At 39.0% G+C, this 21944-nt stretch overlaps 1 protein-coding gene across 6 annotated transcripts in view; it reads right to left on the bottom strand.

Annotated features, from left to right (window-relative positions):
* The window catches only part of SIK3 (SIK family kinase 3), a 266463-nt gene that overhangs the window by 102072 nt on the left and 142447 nt on the right, over window positions 1-21944 (bottom strand). For 5 of the 6 annotated variants that reach the window (XM_073021303.1, XM_008020984.3, XM_008020983.3 and 2 more), the window contains exons 2-3: window positions 15453-15569; window positions 12580-12643 (exon numbers count right to left, since the gene is read on the bottom strand). In XM_073021303.1, the coding sequence (XP_072877404.1) occupies window positions 12580-12643; window positions 15453-15494 (106 nt within the window). In that variant the 5' untranslated portion in view covers window positions 15495-15569. Of the gene's footprint in view, window positions 1-12579; window positions 12644-15452; window positions 15570-21944 lie in introns of those variants that run through there. The other variant, XM_073021305.1, reaches the window with a different exon arrangement.

Consider the following 21944-nt stretch of genomic DNA (forward strand, 5'->3'; position numbering starts at 1 on the left):
CTGGCTGATTTTAATCTGTATCCTTTACCTGTAATAAACTGGGAGTATATTAGCTTTCAGTGAATTTTGTGAATCCTTCTAGCTATTTTCAAACTTAACCGGTTTTGGGAATTTCCTGAACTTGTAGGTGACAGCAGAGATTGCGCCATTGCACTCCAGCCTGGGTAACGAGAGCGAAATTCCATCTCAAAAAAAGAAAAAAAAAGAAATCCAAATATAAAGTGTTGTGATTACCTCTTTTTTTTTTTTTTTTTTTTTTTTTGAGACGGAGTCTCGCTCTGTCGCCCAGGCTGGAGTGCAGTGGCGCAATCTCGGCTCACTGCAAGCTCCGCCTCCCGGGTTCACGCCATTCTCCTGCCTCAGCCTCCCGAGTAGCTGGGACTACAGGCGCCCGCCACTGCGCCCGGCTAATTTTTTTCTATTTTTTAGTAGAGACGGGGTTTCACCATGGTCTCGATCTCCTGACCTCTTTAAGCAATTTTATATCATTTAAAGAAATTAAGGTAAGAAAAGAAAAATATATGTATTTATATAGTCTTTTACTTTTCCCTACATATTTGCCATTTCTGTTTTCTTTACTTACCCCTGTGGATAGCAATTACCATATGTTATCCTTTGCTTTCAGCCTGAGCACCTCTTTCATATGCCCTGCATAGATCTGCTAACAATAAATTATCTCAGTATTTGCTTATTTCTGAACATATTTATTTTGCCTTCATTCATATAGAATTTTTGATTTCACAGGATTTTTTGTTTTTATTTCAGCACTTTAAATGTATCAATCCACTTGCTGTCTTCCAGCCTTTTTTTCCTCTGATGAGAAGTCAGCTGAAAATCATATTGTTGTTACCCTGCATATGATGAAGTGTATTTTCTCCTGCTGCTTGCAAGATTCTTTGTCTCTGGCTTTTAGCATTTCGACGAAGATTTGTGTTTTAGATCTAGATGTGGATCTCTTTGTGTTTGTCCCACTTGAGGTACATGGAGCTTCTTGAAACTGAAGATTAATGTTTTACAATACACATTGGAAGTTCTTGGTCATTACATCTTCAAGCATTTGTTCTTTCCCTTTCTCTATCTCTTCTTCTTCTGGGCTTTCTATTGCAAATATGTTGGTACGTTTGATCTTGTCCCACAGATCTCCCAAGGCTCTAATTATTTTTCTTCAATAGTTTTCTCTCTGTTCTTCAGATTGAATTAATTACTTTTTTTTTTTTTTTTTTTGAGACAGGGTCTCACTCTGTTGCCCAGGTTGGAGAACAGTCACATGATCATAGCTCACAGTAGCCCCAAACTCCTGGGCTCAAGAGATGCTCCCATCTCAGCTTCCCGAGTAGCTGGGACTACAGGCATGTACCACCATATCAGGCTTTTTTTTTTTTTTTTTTTTGTAGAGACAGGGTCTTGCTATTCTGTCAGGGCTGCTCTCAAACTCCTAGGCTCAACTGATCCTCCCGCCCTCAACCTCCCAAAGTGCTAGGGTTATAGGCATGAGCCAGATTGAATTTTTTAAAAAAATATTTCTTCAACTTTACTGGTTGTATCTTCTGCCATTTCAAATCTTCTGTTGAACTCATCTAGTGAATTTCTCATTTACTTTTCATCTCTAGATTTTCTATTTTGTTCTTTTTTTATAGTTCCTATTATACCTTATCTATTTGTGAAATCATTGTCACCATATTTTCATTTAGTTATTTAGACATGATCTCCTTTAACTGTTCAACATACTTGAAACTACTATGACGTTTTCACTAAATTTAACATCTTGGCCACTCAGAGACAGTTTCTATTAACTGCTTTTCATCCTGATTAGGGTTTACATGTCCTTGGGTATTTTTCTTTTTTTTTCTTTTTTTGAGACGGAGTCTCGCTGTCGCCCAGGCTGGAGGGCAATGGCGCAATCTCGGCTTACTGGAAGCTCCATCTCCTGGATTCATGCCATTCTCCTGCCTCAGCCTCCTGAGTAGCTGGGACCACAGGCGCCGCCACCACGCCCGGCTAAATTTTTTTTTTGGATTTTTTAGTAGAGATGGGGTTTCACCATGTTAGCCACGATGGTCTTGATCTCCTGACCCCGTGATCCTCCCGCCTCTGTCTCCCAAATTGTTGGGATTACAGGCATGAGCCACCGCGCCCAGCTGGGTATTTTTCTTTAACATACCATAATTTTTTTTAGAAAACTGATATAATACATCACATATTAAACCGATTCTGCACTATGATTTACCCCCTGCAGATTACTGTTGTCATTAATGAGGTTTTTTTTTTCTGTTTTTCAGTAACCTTCCAGCAAATAATTTTAGAATCTAGCTTCCCATGGTGTGCCACTGTTGATTTCTCTGCTAAACTGTTGTTTAAATTCTTCTTTTTATTTTTTAGCCTGGCTTCCCTGAAGTCAACCCCATATCTACATAGCTAAGTGGTCAAGCCAGGTAGCCACTCATCCTCTGCTGATTAATCTGTTTAATTCTCAAATGGTTTGCTGCGCAGTTTCCTAACAGGTCTTGGTATGCCCCAGCCCAATCCTTCCTCCAGAATGTATGGTAATAATTCAGGGTAAAACTCAGTTCCTCATTCATTCACTCACTCACTCACTCTTTCATTCATTCATTCAATAAACAATTACTGATCTTTTCCAGCAGCAAGTACTTCAGTCCAACAGTAAGAACTAGAAAACAAAAATAGACACGGGGATACAACAGTGGGCAAAACAGACATGGTCCCTAAACTTGTAAAGTTTGATGTCTAGTGGGACAGAGATACCATTAAATAATTACAAAATTAAATGTAAAACCGTAACTGATATAAATACTATTAAGAAAGGCTATAGTGGCTGGGCGCGGTGGCTCAAGCCTGTAATCCCAGCACTTTGGGAGGCCAAAACGGGCAGATCACGAGGTCAGGAGATCGAGACCATCCTGGCTAACATGGTGAAACCCCGTCTCTACTAAAAATACAAAAAACTAGTGGGGCGAGGTGGCGGGCGCCTGTAGTCCCAGCTACTCGGGAGGCTGAGGCAGGAGAATGGTGTAAACCCGGGAGGCGGAGCTTGCAGTGGGCTGAGATCTGGTCACTGCACTCCAGCCTGGGCGACAGACTGAGACTCCCTCTCAAAAAAAAAAGAAAGAAAGAAAGGCTATAGTACAGTAAGAGGGTACAAAGGGGGGTTTGGCCAAGTCGAATAAGTCACATCAAGTCCTTCACTATTGACCCTTCCCTGAATTACCACACTCATTTTTTGCCATTTTCTCACATATACCTTGTATTTAACCCTACTAAACCTCTTAAGGAATATGGAATATGCTGTGCTGTCTCTAATCTCCAAATATGTTAAACAAGCTATAGCATGTCTGAAATACCTTGCTCTCCCTAGTTAATTCCTGCAAGTATTCCAAGACGCAGTTCTTGCATTACTTCTTTGAATCCTTCATACCACATGTGATGTTCATATAGGTCACTTGATCTCATTGAGGGTGGTCAGATCCTCCATCATATAAGTGCTTTTCCCCTTTATAAATGGTTAGGGTTTTGTGGGGAGATGGCCTGAAATTGTGCCAATATCCTGTCGTCATACGTATCAGTTTGGTAGGGATGCCATAACAAATTACCACAAATCGGGTAGCTTAAAACACGTGGAATTTATTCACTCACAGTTCTGGAAGCAAGACGTCCAAAAGCAGAACCGTGCTCTATTTAGAAACCCTAGAGGAGGCCGGGCACAGTGGCTCACGGCTGTAACCCCAGCACTTTGGGAGGCCTAGAGGGACGGATCACCTGAGGTCAGGAGTTTGAGACCATCCTGGACAACGTGGTAAAACCCCGTCTCTACTAATAATACAAAAATTAGCTAGGCATGGTGGCACATGCCTGTAATCCCAGCTACTCAGGAGGTTTAGGCAGGAGAATCACTTGAACCCGGGAGGCGGAAGTTGCAGTGAACTGAGATCACACCATTGCACTCCAGCCTGGGCAACAAGAGAGAAACTCCGTCTTGAAAAAAGAAACCCTAGAGGAGAATCTCTTCTTTGTCTCTTCCAGTTTCTTATGGCTGAATCACCCCAATCTTTTTCAAGACTGTTTTGGCTATGTTGTGTCCCTTACAATGCCATATAAATTTTAGAATCAGGTTGTCAATCTCTACAAAAAAGTCAGCTTAAATTCTGATGGAGATTGCGCTGAAAGTGGAAATCAATATTGCCGTCTTGACAATGTTAACTCTTATAATCCTTGTACATGGAATGTTTTTCCAATCATTTAGATCTTCTTAAGTTTCTTTCAATGTTGTTTTTACACTTACTAATACTTTCCAGAGTATAAGTTCTGTACTTCTTTTGTTAAATTTATTTCTAAGAATTTTATTCTTATTGACGCTATTGTAAATTGAATTGTTTCCTTCTTTTCTGGATAGTATTTTACATTGCAAGGGTATAGAAATACAACTGATCTCTGTATACTAATCTTCTACCCTGCAAATCTGCAGAACTCACTTATCAGTACTAATAGTTTTTCAGTAGATTCTTCAGGATTTTCTATATATAATATCCTGTCATCTCTGAATAGAGATGGTTTTACTTCTTCCTTGCTAATCTAGATGCCTTTAAAATCTTTTCCTTGCCTAACAGTTGTGGCTAGAACCTCCAGTACAATGTTTGGATAGAAGTGGCAAGAGATTAAACCTTTTGTTTCTGCTCCGAGTGGGAAAACATTCAGTCTTTCACCATTAAGTATTATGTTAGCCGTGGGTTTTTCATAGAGATCCTTTATGCGGTTGATGAAATTATCTTCTATTTCTAGGTTGATGGCTGTTTTTATCATGAAAGAGTGCTGGATGCAATTTACTTATGCCCGGGAGGCGGATAGTGCACGTGTGTGTGTGTGTGTGTGTCTGTGTGTGTATGTGTATGAAAGAATGTTGGATTTTTTTTTTTTTTTTTCTGAGACAAAGTCTCACTCTGTCACCCAGGCTGGAGTGCAGTAGCACGATCTTGGCTCACTGCAACCTCTGCCTCCTGGGTTCAGGCGATTCTCATGCCTCAGCTTCCAGAGTAGCTAGGATTACAGGTGTGCACCACCACACCTGGCTAATTTTTGTATTTTCAATAGAGACGGGGTTTCACCATGTTGGCCAGGCTGGTCTCAAACTCCTGCCCTCAGGTGATCCACCCGCCTTGGCCTCCCAACGTACTGGGATTACAGGTGTGAGCCACTGCACCCAGCCAGAATGTTGGATTTTGTCAATTTTTTGGCATCTTATTGAGATGTCATATTTCTTTTGTATTCTATTAGTATCTATCCCAGGAACCTTGTTTTTTGGTTTTGTTTTGTTTTTCAGACGGAGTTTTGTTCTTGTTGCCCAGGATGGAGTGCAGTGGTGTGATCTTGGCTCACTGCAACCTCTACCTCCCAGGTTCAAGCAACTCCCCTGCCTCGGTCTCCCAAGTAGCTGGGATTACAGGCGCCCACCACTATGTCCAGCTAGTTTTTTGTACTTTCAGTAGAGATGGGGTTTCACCATGTTGGTCAGGCTGGTCTCAAACTCCTGATCTCAGGTGATCCAACCGCCTCGGCCTCCCAAAGTGCTGGGATTACAGGTGTGAGCCACCGCGCCTGGCCAATCCCAGGAATCTTTATTGTTCCTGGGATATCCCACAGGGCCACAATGTATAATTCTTTTTACATGTTGCTGGGTTCAGGTGGTAACTATTTTGTTGAGGATTTTTGCACCCATGCCATACTGTCTATAATTTTTTTGTACTGTCTTCTGGTATTGGTATCAGAGTAATACTGGCCACATAAAATGGATGGAAAGTGTTCCCTCTTCTGTTTTCTAGAAGACGTTGTAAAGAATTGCTATTAATTGTTCTTAAAATGTTTGGTAGAATTCTGCAGTGATTCCACCTGGGCCCGGGATTTTCTTTGTGAGTAGTTTTTTTGATAACTACTTCAATCCCTTTACTTTGATATCAGTCTATTCAGACTGTCTATTTCTTCTTAAGTCAGTTGTTTCAACAGTTGGTATCTTTCTAGGAATTCGTCCATTTCATCTAAGTTATCTGACTTTTTTTTTTTTTTTTTGAGGCAGGGTCTCACTCTGTTGCCCAGGCTGGAGTGCAGTGGTGCAATCACAGCTCACTGCAACCTCCACCTCCCAAGCTCAGGTGATCCTCCCACTTCAGCCTCTCGAGTAGCTGGGACGTCAGGTGTGCACCACCATGAGTGCCTAATTTTTCTATTTTTTTGTAAGAGATGGTGTATCACCATGTTGCCCAGGCTGGTCTTAAACTCCTGAGGACAAGCAATCCACCCACCTCGGCCTCCCAAAGTGCTAGGATTACAGTCATGAGCCACCAAGCCCAGCTGATTTGTTGATATACAGTTGTTCATAATATTCCTTTATAATCATTTTTATTTATTTTTTTAAGACAGGGTCTTGCTCTGTTTTCCAGGCTGGTATGTACTGGCACAATCATGGCTCCCTGCAGCCTTGATCTCCTGGGCTCAAGTGATCCTCCTGCCTCAGCCTCCTAAGTAGCTAGGACCACAGGCTCATGCTACCACACCCGGCTAATTTTTTATGTTTACTAGAAATAAGGTCTCACTATGTTGTCCATGCTGGTACTGAACTCCTGCACTCAAGCAATCCTCCCACCTTAGCTTACCAAAGTGTTAGGATTATAGGTGTGAGTCACCATGCCCGGCCCATCTTTATTTCTTAAGGGACTGTAGTAATGTTCCTTTCTTTCACTTCTGATTCTAGTCATTTCAGTCTTCTCTTTTTTTCTTCTCTCTCTCTCTCTCTCATCAATCTAAAGATCTATCAATGTTGTCGATTTTTTCAAAGAACCATCTTTTGGTTTCACTGATATCCTCTATTGTTTCTCTATTCTCTATTTCATAATTTCTGCTATAATCTTTATATCCTTCTTTCTGTTTGCTTCAAGACACTAGAAGAGGAAGAACAAACTAAAACTGAAGCAAGCAGAAAGAAGGAAATAACAAAGATTATAGCAGAAATTATGAAATAGAGAACAGAAAAACAACCAACTATAATGGAATGAAACTGGAAATCAAGAGTAGGAAACATTTGGGAAATTCACAAATACCGAAAATTAAACACCACACTTCTAAATAAATAATGAAATAAATAAAATATCAAAAGCGAATTCAGAAAATACTTTCAAATGAATGAAAATGAAAATACAGCATACTAAAACTCATGATATGCAGTCAAAGCATGCTTAGAGGGAAATTTATAGCTGTAAAATGCCCATAGTTTCAAAGATCTCATATCAATAACCTAAGGAGCTATGACTACAGGTGCATGCCACCATGCCCAGCTAAAGGCTGGATTCTTCTAGTGAAGTTTATTTCTCTATATTTACAGTGTTCAGCCTCTAATGTGTTTCCTCTGGAACAGGCAGCTTCGGTATGCCTACAGTTAGTTACCTTGGGATCACAGTGTTTTTGCTAGGACTTTCTCCCTCTCTTTTACTGACCATATCCAGCTGTTAAACTCCACTAATTGCTGGCTGATTGCCCTTTTGTTTTGAACAATGCCCTGGGGCACAAATTGGTCTACAAACAATACAATCAAATTCTGGTTGCTTTGAATAAGTATCTTTTGCCATCAGTGTTTTTTTGTTTTATTTTTGTTTTTATTTAAGACAGGGTCTCCCTGTGTTGCCTATGCTGGCCTCCAACTCCTAGGCTCAAGCCATCCTCCTGCCTGAGTAGCTAGAATTACAGATGTGCACCCAGTCAGTGATTTATTTTTATTCTAACCCCAGAAAAGGTCTTTCTAAATTAATTCATTGGTTCTCTCCTGCAAACTAGCAAACCTACCATTTGGCCTGTTTCATGAATCTCTTCTCAAATGCCCTTTACCACAACCTCCACAACCTCTTTCTTTTTCTTTTTTCTTTTCCCTCTACTGTTCTTGAGAGTACAATAAAGGTTTGAATTTCTTCACTCCCTGTTTCAAATGAAGTCAGTTCCTTTCGGAAGAAATTAGGAGCTGTTTTACGGTTTGTTTTTCTCCGCAGGTAAAATCTCAGAGTTAGGGCTCTGGAGCTGGGGTTGGGGACAATAGTAAACTTCTCTAAGTGACACACTCCCACTCTAGGAACTGACAGTTTAGTGGATGGAGAGCTGGGCGGGAGGACAGCAGCCTGGGGTCCTCTCAGCTTGCCTCTCCTAGCAGCTTGAAACCACTGTCTTAAGACCCAAGGCAAGAGTGATCTGGGTCCTAGTATTCTCGGCATACCTGATCAAGTTCCACAAGTGGGGGCTGAGTAGAAGAAGAGGCCCCCATCTCTTAACTGCACTTCTCCAGGACTCAGCAATAGGCAGCTGGGGGCAGAATGAGAAATGCTGATGTCCAGATCCTCCTGGGAAGAAAGCTGCTATTCAGATGCTGGAGAGAATTAAGGAGAAGCGACAAATAAAAATTACAGGAGACCACTGTTTTCTAATAAACTTCTGCACTAGGCACCAATAGACCAAACTTAACATCAAAATGGAGTCACTCATGCTAAAGTTCCAAACCGAAAACTAGGTTGTTATCTGACCTGAGAAATCAGGAGAAAGAGATAACAGCCAATTTCCCAAACAGCCCAGTCTAAAATCTTTAATTGGCACAATGATGAAGTTCCTCTGCTTTAATCCTTAAAAAAAAGGTAGCCTGAAGTAACCTGATGTTAAGTAATTAGTTAATTTTCTATTATTCTGTTTAAAAGTAAGCAATACACTGTTCAGACTTCTTAAGCCCTTCTGTCTATAAGCCAAACTCTTCTGCTCAGCTTACTGAAACACTTATTCTATGAAATGAAATGTTGCCCAATTGTAGAATTGCAAATAAAGCCAACTGGGATCATCAAACTAAACTTGTAATTTTGTCTTTTGACAGGAGGAAGCCCTGTGTTCTTGGCTGCAGTAGTCTGGACAGGAACTTCCGAACTGCTGACCAGACTTTGTTTCTTACTGAATTTGCACAGATGCTCTTGAATAATGTTCCTTCATTTTCTGTTTTACCCTTAGGATGATTTCCTGAGACTTTAAATGACTGGGTTTTGTTTTCTTTAATAGTTTTCACTTGTTTCAGCAAGCAAGGCAAGAAAGCAGAGCTCCTCACACCTTTATACCAGAAGTTGATCTCCCATTCATTCTTTCACATGAAGGCGTAAGGAAGCCCTGTGCTAGAGCTCTATATGTGCGAAACTATAACACAAATATTCTAGATCTTACCTTTTACAGACCTAGAAACTGCGTACCAGAATCATCTAGTAATTTGCTCTAAGTAAAAGTGCAAATATAGGTGACAGAGATCTGATTCAAACCTAGGTCTAAATACATCAAAAGCCCAGGTTTTCTTGAATAAGCCCCTTTCATCTTTTTTACACAGACACTTTTAAAAATCAGAGCTCATGAGACAGTTCTATCCCTGTGCGGGCTCAATAATTTCTTTAGGTAATACACTATTTTCTTCCTCATCTGGATCTTTTATAATAATATTACTTAATAGTATCAATAACATTTCAAATTCTATTGTTATATATTATACAATATGTTATAATACATAATTATAGATTAGTGCAAAAGTAATTGTGGGTTTTGCCATTACGTTCAATAACAAAAGCCACAACTACTTTTGCACCAACCTAAAATATTTTGTTTTTAAAGTAATATTATCAGAAGTGGTATTCTGTTTGTTCATCCCTTAAGGTACATTCACAGGAAGTCCATGACCAAGAAACTTATCTCTCTAATACTGCTTCCTGCTGGGTGCAGTGGCTCATGCCTATAATCCCAACACTTTGGGAGCCCAAGGCAGGAGGATTGCTAGAGCCCAGGAGTTCAAAACCAGCCTGGGCAACATAATGAAACCTAATCGCTACAAAAATTTAAAATTTAGCCTGGCATGGTGGTGTATACCTATAGTACCAGCTACTCGGGAGGCTAAAGCAGGAGGATCACTTGAGCCCAGGAAGCTGGGGGTGCACTGAACTGTGATCCCATTACTGCACTTCACCTGGACAACAGAGCAAGACTCCAGCTCAAAAAAGAATACATACATACATACATACATACATACATACATAAAATCTACTTTCTTAAAGAGTAAGGTAGATTGATGTGCCCTGTGTTTGGGTCTTTTTTTATTACAAACATTAAGATGACATTGTCAGGCTTCTGAGCCAAAGCTAAACCATCATATCCCCTATGACCTGCCCGTACACATCCAGATGGCCGGTTCCTGCCTTAACTGATGACATTCCACCACAAAAGAAGTGAAAATGGCCTGTTCCTGCCTTAACTCATGGCAATACCTTGTGAAATTCCTTTTCCTGGCTCATCCTGGCTCAAAAGCTCCCCCACTGAGCACCTTGTGACCCCCACCCCAGCCCACCAGAGAACAACCCCCTTTGACTGTAATTTTCCTTTACCTACCCAAATCCTATAAAACAGCCCCACCCCTATCTCCCTTGGCTGACTCTCTTTTCGGACTCAGCCCGCCTGCACCCAGGTGAAATAAACAGCCCCATCCCTATCTCCCTTGGCTGACTCTCTTTTCGGACTCAGTCCGCCTGCACTCAGGTGAAATAAACAGCCTTGTTACTCACACAAAGCCTGTTTGGTGGTCTCTTCACACGGACGCCAGTGACAGACATGATCTTTTTACTCCCCAAAGTACCATTGTTTCTCCACCAATAAATATCTTTCTATGAGTTAAAATACCTAACAGGCAGCTCAAGGATTTGGAAGATGTTTGACTTTTTATAGAATAAAACTTGTAAATAGGTATCTTCCAGCCTGAGCAATATAGTGAGACCCCCACCCCCTCCCCATCTCTACTACAAATTTAAAAATTAGCCAGGTGTGGTAGTGCACACCTATAGTATCAGTTACTCAGATGGCTGAGGCAGGAGGATCGCTTGAGCCCAGGCAGCAGTGAGCTAGGATTGCACCACTGTATTCCAGCCTGGGCAACAGAGCGACACCTTGTCCAAAGAAAAAACATTATCTAGATACTGAAAGTTTTCTATTTGCCTTTGTGTACATTTGTGATCTTAATTAAGGCAGGTTTATCATAACGTGCCTGGAATGTCAGACCATAGTATAGTCTCCCAATAACATGACTGCTATTTCTCTCTCTCCAAATATTCTCTCTTGTGCTTTCATTTTCTGGTTCATAAATTTCCATATAACCATGCCCTCCCTCCAGGGCATAGCCTTCCCTGATCTCCAAAAGTTAACCAAACTGCCATCGGCACTACTGTTCTCTACTATACAGAGTTTTACAGTTTCCATTCTCATCTTCAAAGTAATATGTTGATTTCCCTGTCTGTTTTCCACCAGATTTCTCCACAGAAAGGAAAACCAGTGTCTTAATTGAGTCAGCATCTCCAAGGCACATGACTGGCATATAATTATCATACATACTGAAAGCCTACTATACCTTCTTGACAAACAACGTTATCCTTCAAATCTTGTAATGCTTTCATTTCTTTAAAATAAAGTATCCCCTCCTATACTATATTGAGTATAAATTTCATTCTATCACCATTAGCTTTAACATTAACTAGCCAATTAAATATAAAATTAAGAAATAATGATACCTCTTTTAAAAAGGACTAGCACTTATCCTAAAGATACTTTGATACAAAAACATACTAGATCGCTAGAGAAACTTTAAAACACACACACACACACACACACACACACACACAATCCATGCCGCCACAACTGAGTAGTCATTAATAAGAAGATTCCATTTTAAAAGTGATTCTATGCTTTTAAATACATTTTTTCAGCATGCAGGAAGGAGCAAATGTTTAAAATAAAAATTAAAAAACAAATTTTAAATTAGTAAGTGCTCATATTGATAAATTTTTAAAAAATAAGGAAATTAGACAAATAAGGTATATAAAGAAACTTTTTTCTGTAGTTGCCAAAAGAAAAAAAAAAAAGACACATCAATTTCGCTTTGGAAGTTTACCCTTTAACTCTACTTGGCTCCATTTATCACTGTTATAAAAAAAAACTTTAAAAATCAGATTTGTCAGTAACAAAGTTTCTTGCTTATTTCTGACATGCTGAAGCTAAGTGTGAGAGGCAGAACCCCCAAAATTACAAGAATCATTGAGGGGAATGGTGAACACATGGTAAATAATATAGTTACACCTTATATTTAAACAAAGTTTAAGGAATGTGCTGGGGTGAGACTGTGCTTTCAGTGGCTCTTTCTCACACAACAGAGGCCCACATACTTGTGTGAGTTCTGTCGCACTTGGTAACCTCAGTGAGAACCTGCAAACTGGAAAGACCCTAAGTCCCACATTCAGAAAGGATGCTTGTTTTTGGAGATCTTTAATCTCAACTGTCAGCGCCTGACTGAAATAAACAAAACACCTTTGCTAAGGAAACAAATGTGTTGAAGGGATTTTACCAGATTAATCGAAACAAAATGACTTGGTTGATAGAAAATGACAGGACTGAAGAACAGCATCAAGTGACAAAGGCACTGACCAGCTATTAGAGTGTGCTCAACAGCTGTTTAAAGAATGCAGTAAGTGTACTTACCAAATATTTCCCCTCCACTAGCATATTCTGTCACCAGATAAATCATCCGTTCTGTCTCCATAACCTGGTGCAAAGGCAGGAAAGTGACAGACAGTGACACAAATGACAGGCTGATATAGGAAGAGAAACTAATGACTCCTCTTTTCTCATTTGAAATATTAATAACCACTACAGATTAAAGAAAATTTAAAATTTTGGGGGAAACAAATATAAATGTTATTAAGAAGAAAGGGAAAATTAGATATTCCTCCAAGTTCTTAAAAGTAGGAAACATTCATTGCTTGAGAGAGATAGTCCTTTTGATATTCCATGAGGTCTCTGCAATCTCTTAAGTTCCATAAAACTGAGAGGCAAAGAAGTTGTCAAGAACCAAAACTTAAGGTTGAGATTCAACATCAACCATTTGAAACACAAAAATGCCCCATTAAAAAAAAAAAAAGCCTTTGGAGAAAATAATGGGAATCACATTAAGAACTCCACAGAAATCACATATGGCTTTCTTTTTGTAATACAAATGACAACTTTCCTTTCCACTGCCCATTTATTTGTAAAAAAGAGAGAGCAGTGATTTAAAATACTCAACCTTTTAAAGTAACGCAAGTGATTTGTGTTTTGTCTTTGTCCCTTTGTTGCTCCTTTTAAAAATTCATTGTAGTATGTTGTCAGCCCTTTCTTCCTTTTTAGATTTTCCGTCAAACATTTTTAAAAGTAATAATGGCTATATCCACTCATTATGAAACAAAAGACCAAAGGCTTTCCTCTTCCCAGTCTCCTCCATCTCAATCCCCAGAAGGACACTGTTCACTGCTTATTGTATATCTTTCTAGAACAGTGCTGTCCAACAGAAAAATAATACGAACTGCACATGTAATTTTAACTTTTCTAGTAGCCACATTTAAAAAGGAAATGGTGAAGATAATTCTAATAATATTTTTTATTGACCCCAATATATCCAAAATATTATCATTTCAACAATTATTTTTAAAACTATTAACTTTCAGTTTACACCTAAATTAATTAAACACAGTTAAAAATTCAGTTCCAGCCGGGCACAGTGGCTCACGCCTGTAATCCCAGCACTTTGGGAAGCCGAGGTGGGTGGATCACTTGAGGTCAGGAGTTCGAGACCAGCCTGGCCAACATAGTGAAACCCCGTTTCTACTAAAAATACAAAAATTAGCTGGGCGTGGTGGCGTATGCCTGTGATCCCAGCTACTTGGGAAGCTGAGGCAGGAGAATCACTTGAACTCAGGAGGCGGAGGCTGCAGTGAGTGGAGATCATGCCACTGCACTCCAGCCTGGGCAACAGAGTGAGACTTCATCTCAAAAATAAATAAATAAATAAATAAATAAATAAAAATTTTTAAGACCCAGCTGCCAGAAAGCAAAATCAAAGCTTGAAAGAAGGCACTGCTCAAAGCTAGCACTGGACCTACAGAAATTCTCATAGGCTAATCTTGGGGAAGACAGGCATACCTGCAGAATTCGGTTACAAGGGTAACACCTACAAGTCAACATCTTGAAAAAGGTCAACCTAAGCCCCACAATTATTTAAAGATGATTTATTTTAAAAGGTAAGGTCAAGAAATGTATTCAGTCTATCAGAATAGGAAGGAAGCCGAGGTTAGACACCTATGAGCTCACAGACACAGGTCTTCAGGCAACACCAGGAAGCTTTCTTAAGTTTGCTTGTGGGGTAGAACGTAGGCGTTGTTCAACATAATTTAGGCTGATAAATTTCAACAGGTCTGCTCCTGTTGACCTAATTTCATTATGTGAGCAGCTGGTGCCAAGGACGAGCTCTAACGCTGTCGTTTTAACCACACATATTAACATCACAACATGTTTTCTTTTCCATAAAATTAACAGGCTATGAAAGCTTGCCCATAGCGCCTTGGGTGTACTTTCTCCACTCTTACACACAGGCCTATGTCTGGGCTAGTAACCATTTACTACAGACTCACAGCAGCAAAATAACCGAGTGGGTGGCCACTTCCTTCAGAACGAAGAGATGGCTGCTCTGGCAGAAAGCAGCAAGCAGAATTGGGCCTATGCAGAGGCGAAGTTTTCAGCTGCCAACACTTTGCAATTTGAGAAGCATCCCGAAGCCCCACCTCTCCCAAAATATCTCTTCCACCAGCCTGCGAAGTCAAGGTCCTCTCCTCCGATTCCGCCTGAAATTCCAGCCATCAGATTTCCTGCTTTTGTAGTTAGGCTAGGGAATCATTTTGATGACGGCATAAAATATGCATGTTTCTTGGGAAGACTTAAAAAAAAAAAAAAAAAAAAACTAAAATAGAAATCTCTCCTCTTGGACAGATCTGGTCTCTTGATTATCAAAATAATTACTAACTTGGAAAACTAAGTCTAGGATCCTATTAGAATAGAAAAGAGGTAGGTTTTGATTGATGCAGGAAGCAATCTTTTGCCATAACAATTTACAACATGATCACAGAAACTAGTATTCAAATAATGCTGTTAAAAAAAACCCTTATATTCATCTCTAAATTTTCACCTCTCTAAATTCTCTTCTTTTTGGGCTTCCCATCCTGTTTTAGAATTCTGAACTAAATAAAATAAATTCTCATCATCTTCTGAAATCATCTTTTGTGCAGTTCTTGCAAAGAATGGCATCGAATTTTAAAGAATGAATTAAAAAGACCTACCTGGGTAAGGAAAACTTACTAGTAAATGGCCAGGGGAAACTTGAGGATACTAAGCGCTGAGTGGGTAAACAGAAGGGTAGGAAAGAGCAGGATTAACATAGAAACAAAAAGTCACAGATGTTCACCCACCTACATTTCTTCAAAGGGAGCCATACATACAATATTCTGGGTTCTTTGCAGCTATCTGCTATATACTAATGATCCTACCTGGTAGAGCCTGATGATATGGGGGTGGCAAAGCATCTTCATAATTTGAACTTCCCGGAAAATCTTCTTCAAGTTTTCTTCATCGAGCTGGGTCTTATCTATGATCTTGATAGCAACCTGACAACAGAGGGAAAAAATTTACTCTGATGCACTATTAAAATCAGTTTACTAAGAAAAATTAGGTTCACTTTAAAACATTACGTTCCATAAAATATAAGCTGCCAGTATTTTGCTTACAGAATGTCAATGAGGAAAATTAATTTTCTCTTTTTAAGAAGATAGGAAATGGATTCCTAGCAAGTTGGCTCAAAGGAACAGACTCCAAAAGCTAATGGGTCATCTGCCATTTCTTAAATTGCTTATATGGTAAAATCCTATGACAAAATACTTCATTACTCCACAGATGTGGTTATGGTCTGAGTCAAATCATGTTTCAGCGCCGAGTGGTATGTAGGGCCTCTCATTAAGGCAAGAAGCTTTAAAATAAAAGAAATTTTTAAAAAGGCAAGAAGCTTATATCATAAGTACATGGTGTCTTACTAAGGTTCTATGAGAACTTTCACAGGGGCTTTTCATGTCTCAATAGGTTCTTGTAGAACTCAATAATAATAATAATAGTAGCAGTGATGGTGGTGGCAGCAGCAGTAGCAGTGGCTACTATATAGGAAATGTTTACTATGAGCCAGGCATAATTCTTAGTGCTCTGCAAGTACTAACTCATTTAAACCTCCTAACACCCACATCATCATTAACCTTGTTTTAGAAATACAGAAACTGAGGCACACAGAGATTAAGTAATTAACCCAAGAGTAAGTAATTTACACCTAGTATGTGGCAGATGCAGGACTGAAGCCTAGGTAGCTTGGCTTTAGAATCAAATTGGTAATAATAATGTTATTAGAATCTGAAGATCTTTCTTTAGCGTACATGCACTGTGTCATAAAACATATCTTTCCAATGTGCCCCCTTTTAATAAGATACTCATCAGCAAAAACACTTTAATGCAGAATGAAAGATGAAGGACTTTTAAAAATCTACTGAATCTAAACTTCCTCCATGAAATACTTAAAATATTTGTGTTGCTCCAAAATACATCCATATCTCAGTTTCAATTACCTAATCAGTATGAAAGCAATACTGGTTAGATGAAGAGCCTAGACTAGTCAAACTCTAGTCCTCTCCAAATCTTAACATTCTAAGATTCTATGCACTAAAGAGGTAAAGGGAACACATACAGTACTTACTGAGGGAAAAAAAAAAAAGGAAAACAAAATTTCAAAAGTGAAAATGTTTAACTCAGAGAAATAAAGACTGTTTGGAGCCATACGTGGCAGATTATTCAGATGTATAAATGACTGGCATAAAAGTAACTTTATTTGAAGTTGCTTCACGTGTTAAAATGAGGACCCATGGGAGAATGGCACAGGGAGATAAATTTCAGCTGTACTTAAACAGCATTCAAGCCATGCCTAATGAGGGAGTGTGATGAAACCAGCTGGGTGTGACTGGAGCTATAAGGATTAATCAGACATAGCCTAAACTTCAAGGAGATCACAGTCTAAAAGGGAAAAAAGATGTGTGGAACTGAAAACAATGCAGCATTGGTAGTACAATCAATGGAGCTATGCACCAGATACAATAACAGAACAGAGGATGGTGAATGACCTTCACCTATAGGAGAAAAGGTCGAAAAAGTCTGGGAAGACTTCACAAAGAAAGCAGAATTTCACTACAGAGAGAACTGGGATAGGCAGAGAAGAAGGTAGAGAATTTAATGAGGATCTCACCAGCTGCTTGGTCTCCTATAAGTCTTGGATCATATAACCCTTGACCACCTGCATTTCTACTTCTCCTCATTACTGCACCAGATCACATACAAGACCTTAACGCCACAACTGGTCTAGCATCTGCTCCTGCTTCTCTCAGGACAGCTCCCAAAACAAAACAAAACGAAACAAAAAATCATGGTGCACAATGTCTCTTTCTAGAACAAATAGCTGGGTCTTAGTAGTCATTATTAATAAAATCTTACATGTGAAGGGCACCTTGTAGTGTACAGAATGCTTTCATAAATATAACAAGTTTAGAAACTTGCAGACATATCCCCATAGCAGAGGTGCCAAACAGCTGTAATCCCAGCACTTTGGGAGGCCAAGACAGGCAGACTGATTTGAGTCCAGGAGTTCAAGACCAGCATGGGCAACACGGTGAAACCCCATCCCTACTAAAAAATTTTTTTAAAAATTAGCCGAGCATGGTAGCATGTGTCTGTAGTCCTAGCTACTCAGGAGGCTGAGGTGGAAGGACAGTTTGATCCCGGGAGCTGAAGTTGCAGTGAGCTATGATCGTGCCAGCAACGGAATGAGACCTTGTCTCAAAAGAAAAAATAAGAACTTCCAAACAGGTGCGTTGGAAATGGGTTACAAGCGATAATGGATCACCTCCAATCTCAACTTTCTGTGCATGCCATGATGTGCAATAGGTGGGAAGAACTGCCAGGACTTATTTTATCTTAATAACAGAGGGCATCAACTGTCTAAGGTCTGTGCCTGAAATCTTCCACCTCTGCCCACCCCCTACTAACTGATGGCATGTACAACGTAACTGGGGAAAGGCAAGTGGCCTTCAAGGTTAACTTACAAAATTTTTGCAGTCTTTCACCTCCAAGAGAGTACTGGATCACAGGGAGTCATATAGCGGGGCCTCCCTGATTCACAAGGTACTCACTCTAAATTTCATTTGTATTCTGAAGCAATAGGACCTTCATAATGGTAAACAGAGATTACCATTATGAATCTCTGTCAGCCACACAATCATGTGGGTAAATAACAATAGAGTGAATTAAATGCATTTCTGACTTACCATATTTTCAACTTACAATGGGTTTACTGGGACATAACCCATCATAAGTCAAGAAATATCTGTACTCACAATAATGCCTTTTGTTGGCTATAATTAACCATAATTTATCACATATTTCCAAATGCCTGAAGGAGATTTGAAATGTTACCAACACAAAGAAATGATAAATGTTTGGGGTAATGGATATCCTAATTACCCTGATTTGATCATTACATGTTGTATCCATGTAGCAAAATATCAAATGTATCCCATAAACATGTACAATAATAAATAAATAATACATACATACATGAATTTTAAAAAGAAATGTATTTCATCTTTTCAGGAAAAATTGCATCGAATATAATCTGTTCTTAGAAGGCACGTACAAAGAAGTTTTAATAGATTAGAACATCAAAATCCTGTCTACTTTTCAGTGAGAGTTCAGATTCCAGAAGACATTGAAAAATGAAGCTTTGGGCCAGGCATGGTGGCTCATGCCTGTAATTCCAGCACTTTGGGAGTTCGAAGCAGGAGGATGGATTGAGGCCACGAGTTCAAGACCAGTCTGGGCAACAAAGTGAGACCTCATCTCTACAAACAATAAAAAAATTAGCCAGGTGTGGTAGTGTGTGCCTGTAGTCCCAGTTATTCAGGAGGCTGAGACAGAAGGATTGCATGAGCCTAGGTGATCGCTTGAGCCTAGCAAGGGTGAAGTGAGCCATGATCATGCCACTGCACTGCAGTCTGTGCAACAGAATGAGACCCTTTCTCCAAAACAAAAACAAAACAAAACAAAAAAAACAAAAGTGAAGCTTTACCTAGCAGTTGAATATAGTGTTGAAAGCAAGGACTCTGAAGTCAGGCTACTTAGATTGAAAATCTTGGAACTATCCCTTAATATATAACCTAGAACAGGTTATTTTTCAGTGGCTCCCTATCTGTAAAATGTGGGCAACAATGGAACCTACTTTAAAAGGATGTTAGGGATTAACAAAGCTAATACATGCGACCTGATTAATATAATGCCTGGCACAGTAAACAGGCAATATATGTTAATTACAGGTACTGCTGTTGTTATTTTATTTTCTTCTGGAATTAAGCCTTCAACTTTAGGCATTCCTTGGCAAGGATTAGATTTGCTTCACTAAGCAACATAATCCTGGATCTGAAACACATCAATTCCTTATTCAAGGGGCAAATTGAGGGACCAAGAAGCAAAACAGCTAACAATTTGTGGGCAGCATTCAGAACCAACTGACTGCCGCCAGCTGATGTGGGAAGAACATGGAAAGAACAGAGCTGGAAAAAAAAACAAACGCATTCCATTCAGGAAAGTCACAGTGAGCCATAGGATGGAATCCACAGCAAGACCTGACCCTGAGGGCTGTGCCAGAGAGACAGGGGTCTACTTCTTCACAGCAGGCCAGGCTCCCCTTGCCAACCCTACCTACTAGCTAACATCTGGGAGGAGGGAACTTATTGCTGCTCGGCAATGGCATAACTGCCTGATAAGACCACTTAACAGAGAAAGGAACTCAGCTCCTACCTTAGCTGCAAACTGGAAAGTGGGAGTTTTCTAAAAAGCAGAAAAATAAAGTTGGAACAGAGAAACTGCCAAGTCAGATAGCAGGTGGCTGGCACACAGGTATGATTATTTTGAGAGTATCTAAACAGATAAATGAGTATGAGTTTTACAGCTACAGATTACTGAAGGCTATATAATAAAGGTTTTGGTGTAAAGTACACACTAGTTGCTTGAAAAATTGAATGTGTCCACAACAAAGAAAAATCAGTAGGGAAATAAAAGATATAAAACTCTCAAAGAATGTTTTTATACTGGGGTTGAAAACCTATAAATCTCCTAATTGTACTTACATATGAAAATTATAACAAATAAAGAAGAAAACTTCCAACATGTTACCAAGAGACCATATATTTCCTCAGTTTGCCTGTTCTACACAGAATTCTTTTATCTTCCAAAGAGCATGATTTTGTAAATTGACATTCTAATACTAATTAAACATGACACTGTGTCAACTATGCTACTAAAGAGATACAGATTGTGAGAGTCCTTAATTTCCCTACTCAAGACATTCCCATTCAACAAATTCTTCTTTTTCAATTGGCATGTGGTAGGAAAAAAATTAAATTTAGATCATGCCAAATTTAAAGTCATAGTTCTTTATTATTCATTCTATAAGAGGAAAAATTGCTATTTCCCCCTTTTAGTTCTCACCTCTAAAAAACACAGTTCTTTTTAAGTCAACTCATTTTTGTAAGCACAATAATGTTCATAGTGAATGAAGCTGAAAAAAATAGTGGTTTTTTCACAACAGGCAATAATCCACTTGCATATTCTGACACCATATTTGCAAGCAAGATAAGGCAACAGAGTAAAATACAATGAACTAAGGGACAGTTCAGCATTAAGATCAAAACAAACCACGCTTCCCCATCAGAAATAAATGCCCTATAGTAGATAGTAGGGATTCAGGGATATGCCAGGACAAATGGACAGTTCAAGAAAGGACTACTTAGGAGGGAAATGCAAAGATCACAAGGGCTCAAATTCTTCCCAAATGAGAAACAGCATCGCCTTGCACTGGTATGCAGATGAACAGACAGTAACCTCAAAGAATACAGTGAGCAGACTGTATGCTTTTTAGAAGGAAAGAGAAAACATTATAGTTTGAAGAAAAGCTTTTCTTTTTAATTTAAGGAAAGAGCTCTATTTCTCTTAGAAATGTCTTTAAAATTTAGGCAGACATCAAACATTTCATCATTGTAAGCTTTTTTCAATGGGGTTATGTTTTTATACTAACTTCTGTAGCAACATTTTTATTCTCTATTTTTATGACAATGTTTATCTACTCTAGAACATTCTCAGTTCAGCTCTGCAACTATTTTATGGTCTAGATCTGTAAAGGGTAATACAGTAGGTACCAGTCACATGTAACTATCCAGACTGATGTGCTATAAATGTAAAATATATACCAGATTTCAAAGATAGTAATATAAAAAAGAATTAAACTATCTCCCTGATACATTTTTATATTGATTACAAGTAGAAATTATAATATTTTAGATATACTAGGCTAAACAAAAGATATTAAAACTAATTTCACCTCTTTTTACCTTTTTAATATGATTATTTAAAAATTATAATTAATACATGTGGCCCTCTTTCTATTGGATGGCACTGATCTAGATAATGCCAATAAGCTACATAATTAATCTACCAGTTAAAGGAGGTATTCCTTGAAAATGACTTCTGAAATCATTGACTTGATATTGAGAATTGCCAACTATCTATCTCACAGAAACTTGGCCCAAGTTACAAGGCTCTCAATGCTCAAAACACTGCCTTGGGAGAAAATCTCAAATAAGGTCTCAAAAGTTATATCCTAGGAGCTCAATTTAATTCAATTTTTAAAATGTCTTTTGAGCAACTGACTGGTTTACTACACTGCCCTTGTGTGCAGCCATTCCCAGGAGGGTTTCTTTCAGAGAATTAAGTCTTACAGCCTCAAGACAGCAGTTCCCAAACTGTTTGGTCTCAGGACTCCTTCTCTTAAAAGTTAGGAGAACCTTCAAAGAAGTTTTGATTATGTGAGTAATATCTTTCAATATCTGCTTAGAAATCAAATT

The sequence above is a fragment of the Chlorocebus sabaeus genome, chromosome 1 (genome assembly GCF_047675955.1).
Source record: "Chlorocebus sabaeus isolate Y175 chromosome 1, mChlSab1.0.hap1, whole genome shotgun sequence".
In the NCBI taxonomy this organism is placed as follows: domain Eukaryota; kingdom Metazoa; phylum Chordata; class Mammalia; order Primates; family Cercopithecidae; genus Chlorocebus; species Chlorocebus sabaeus.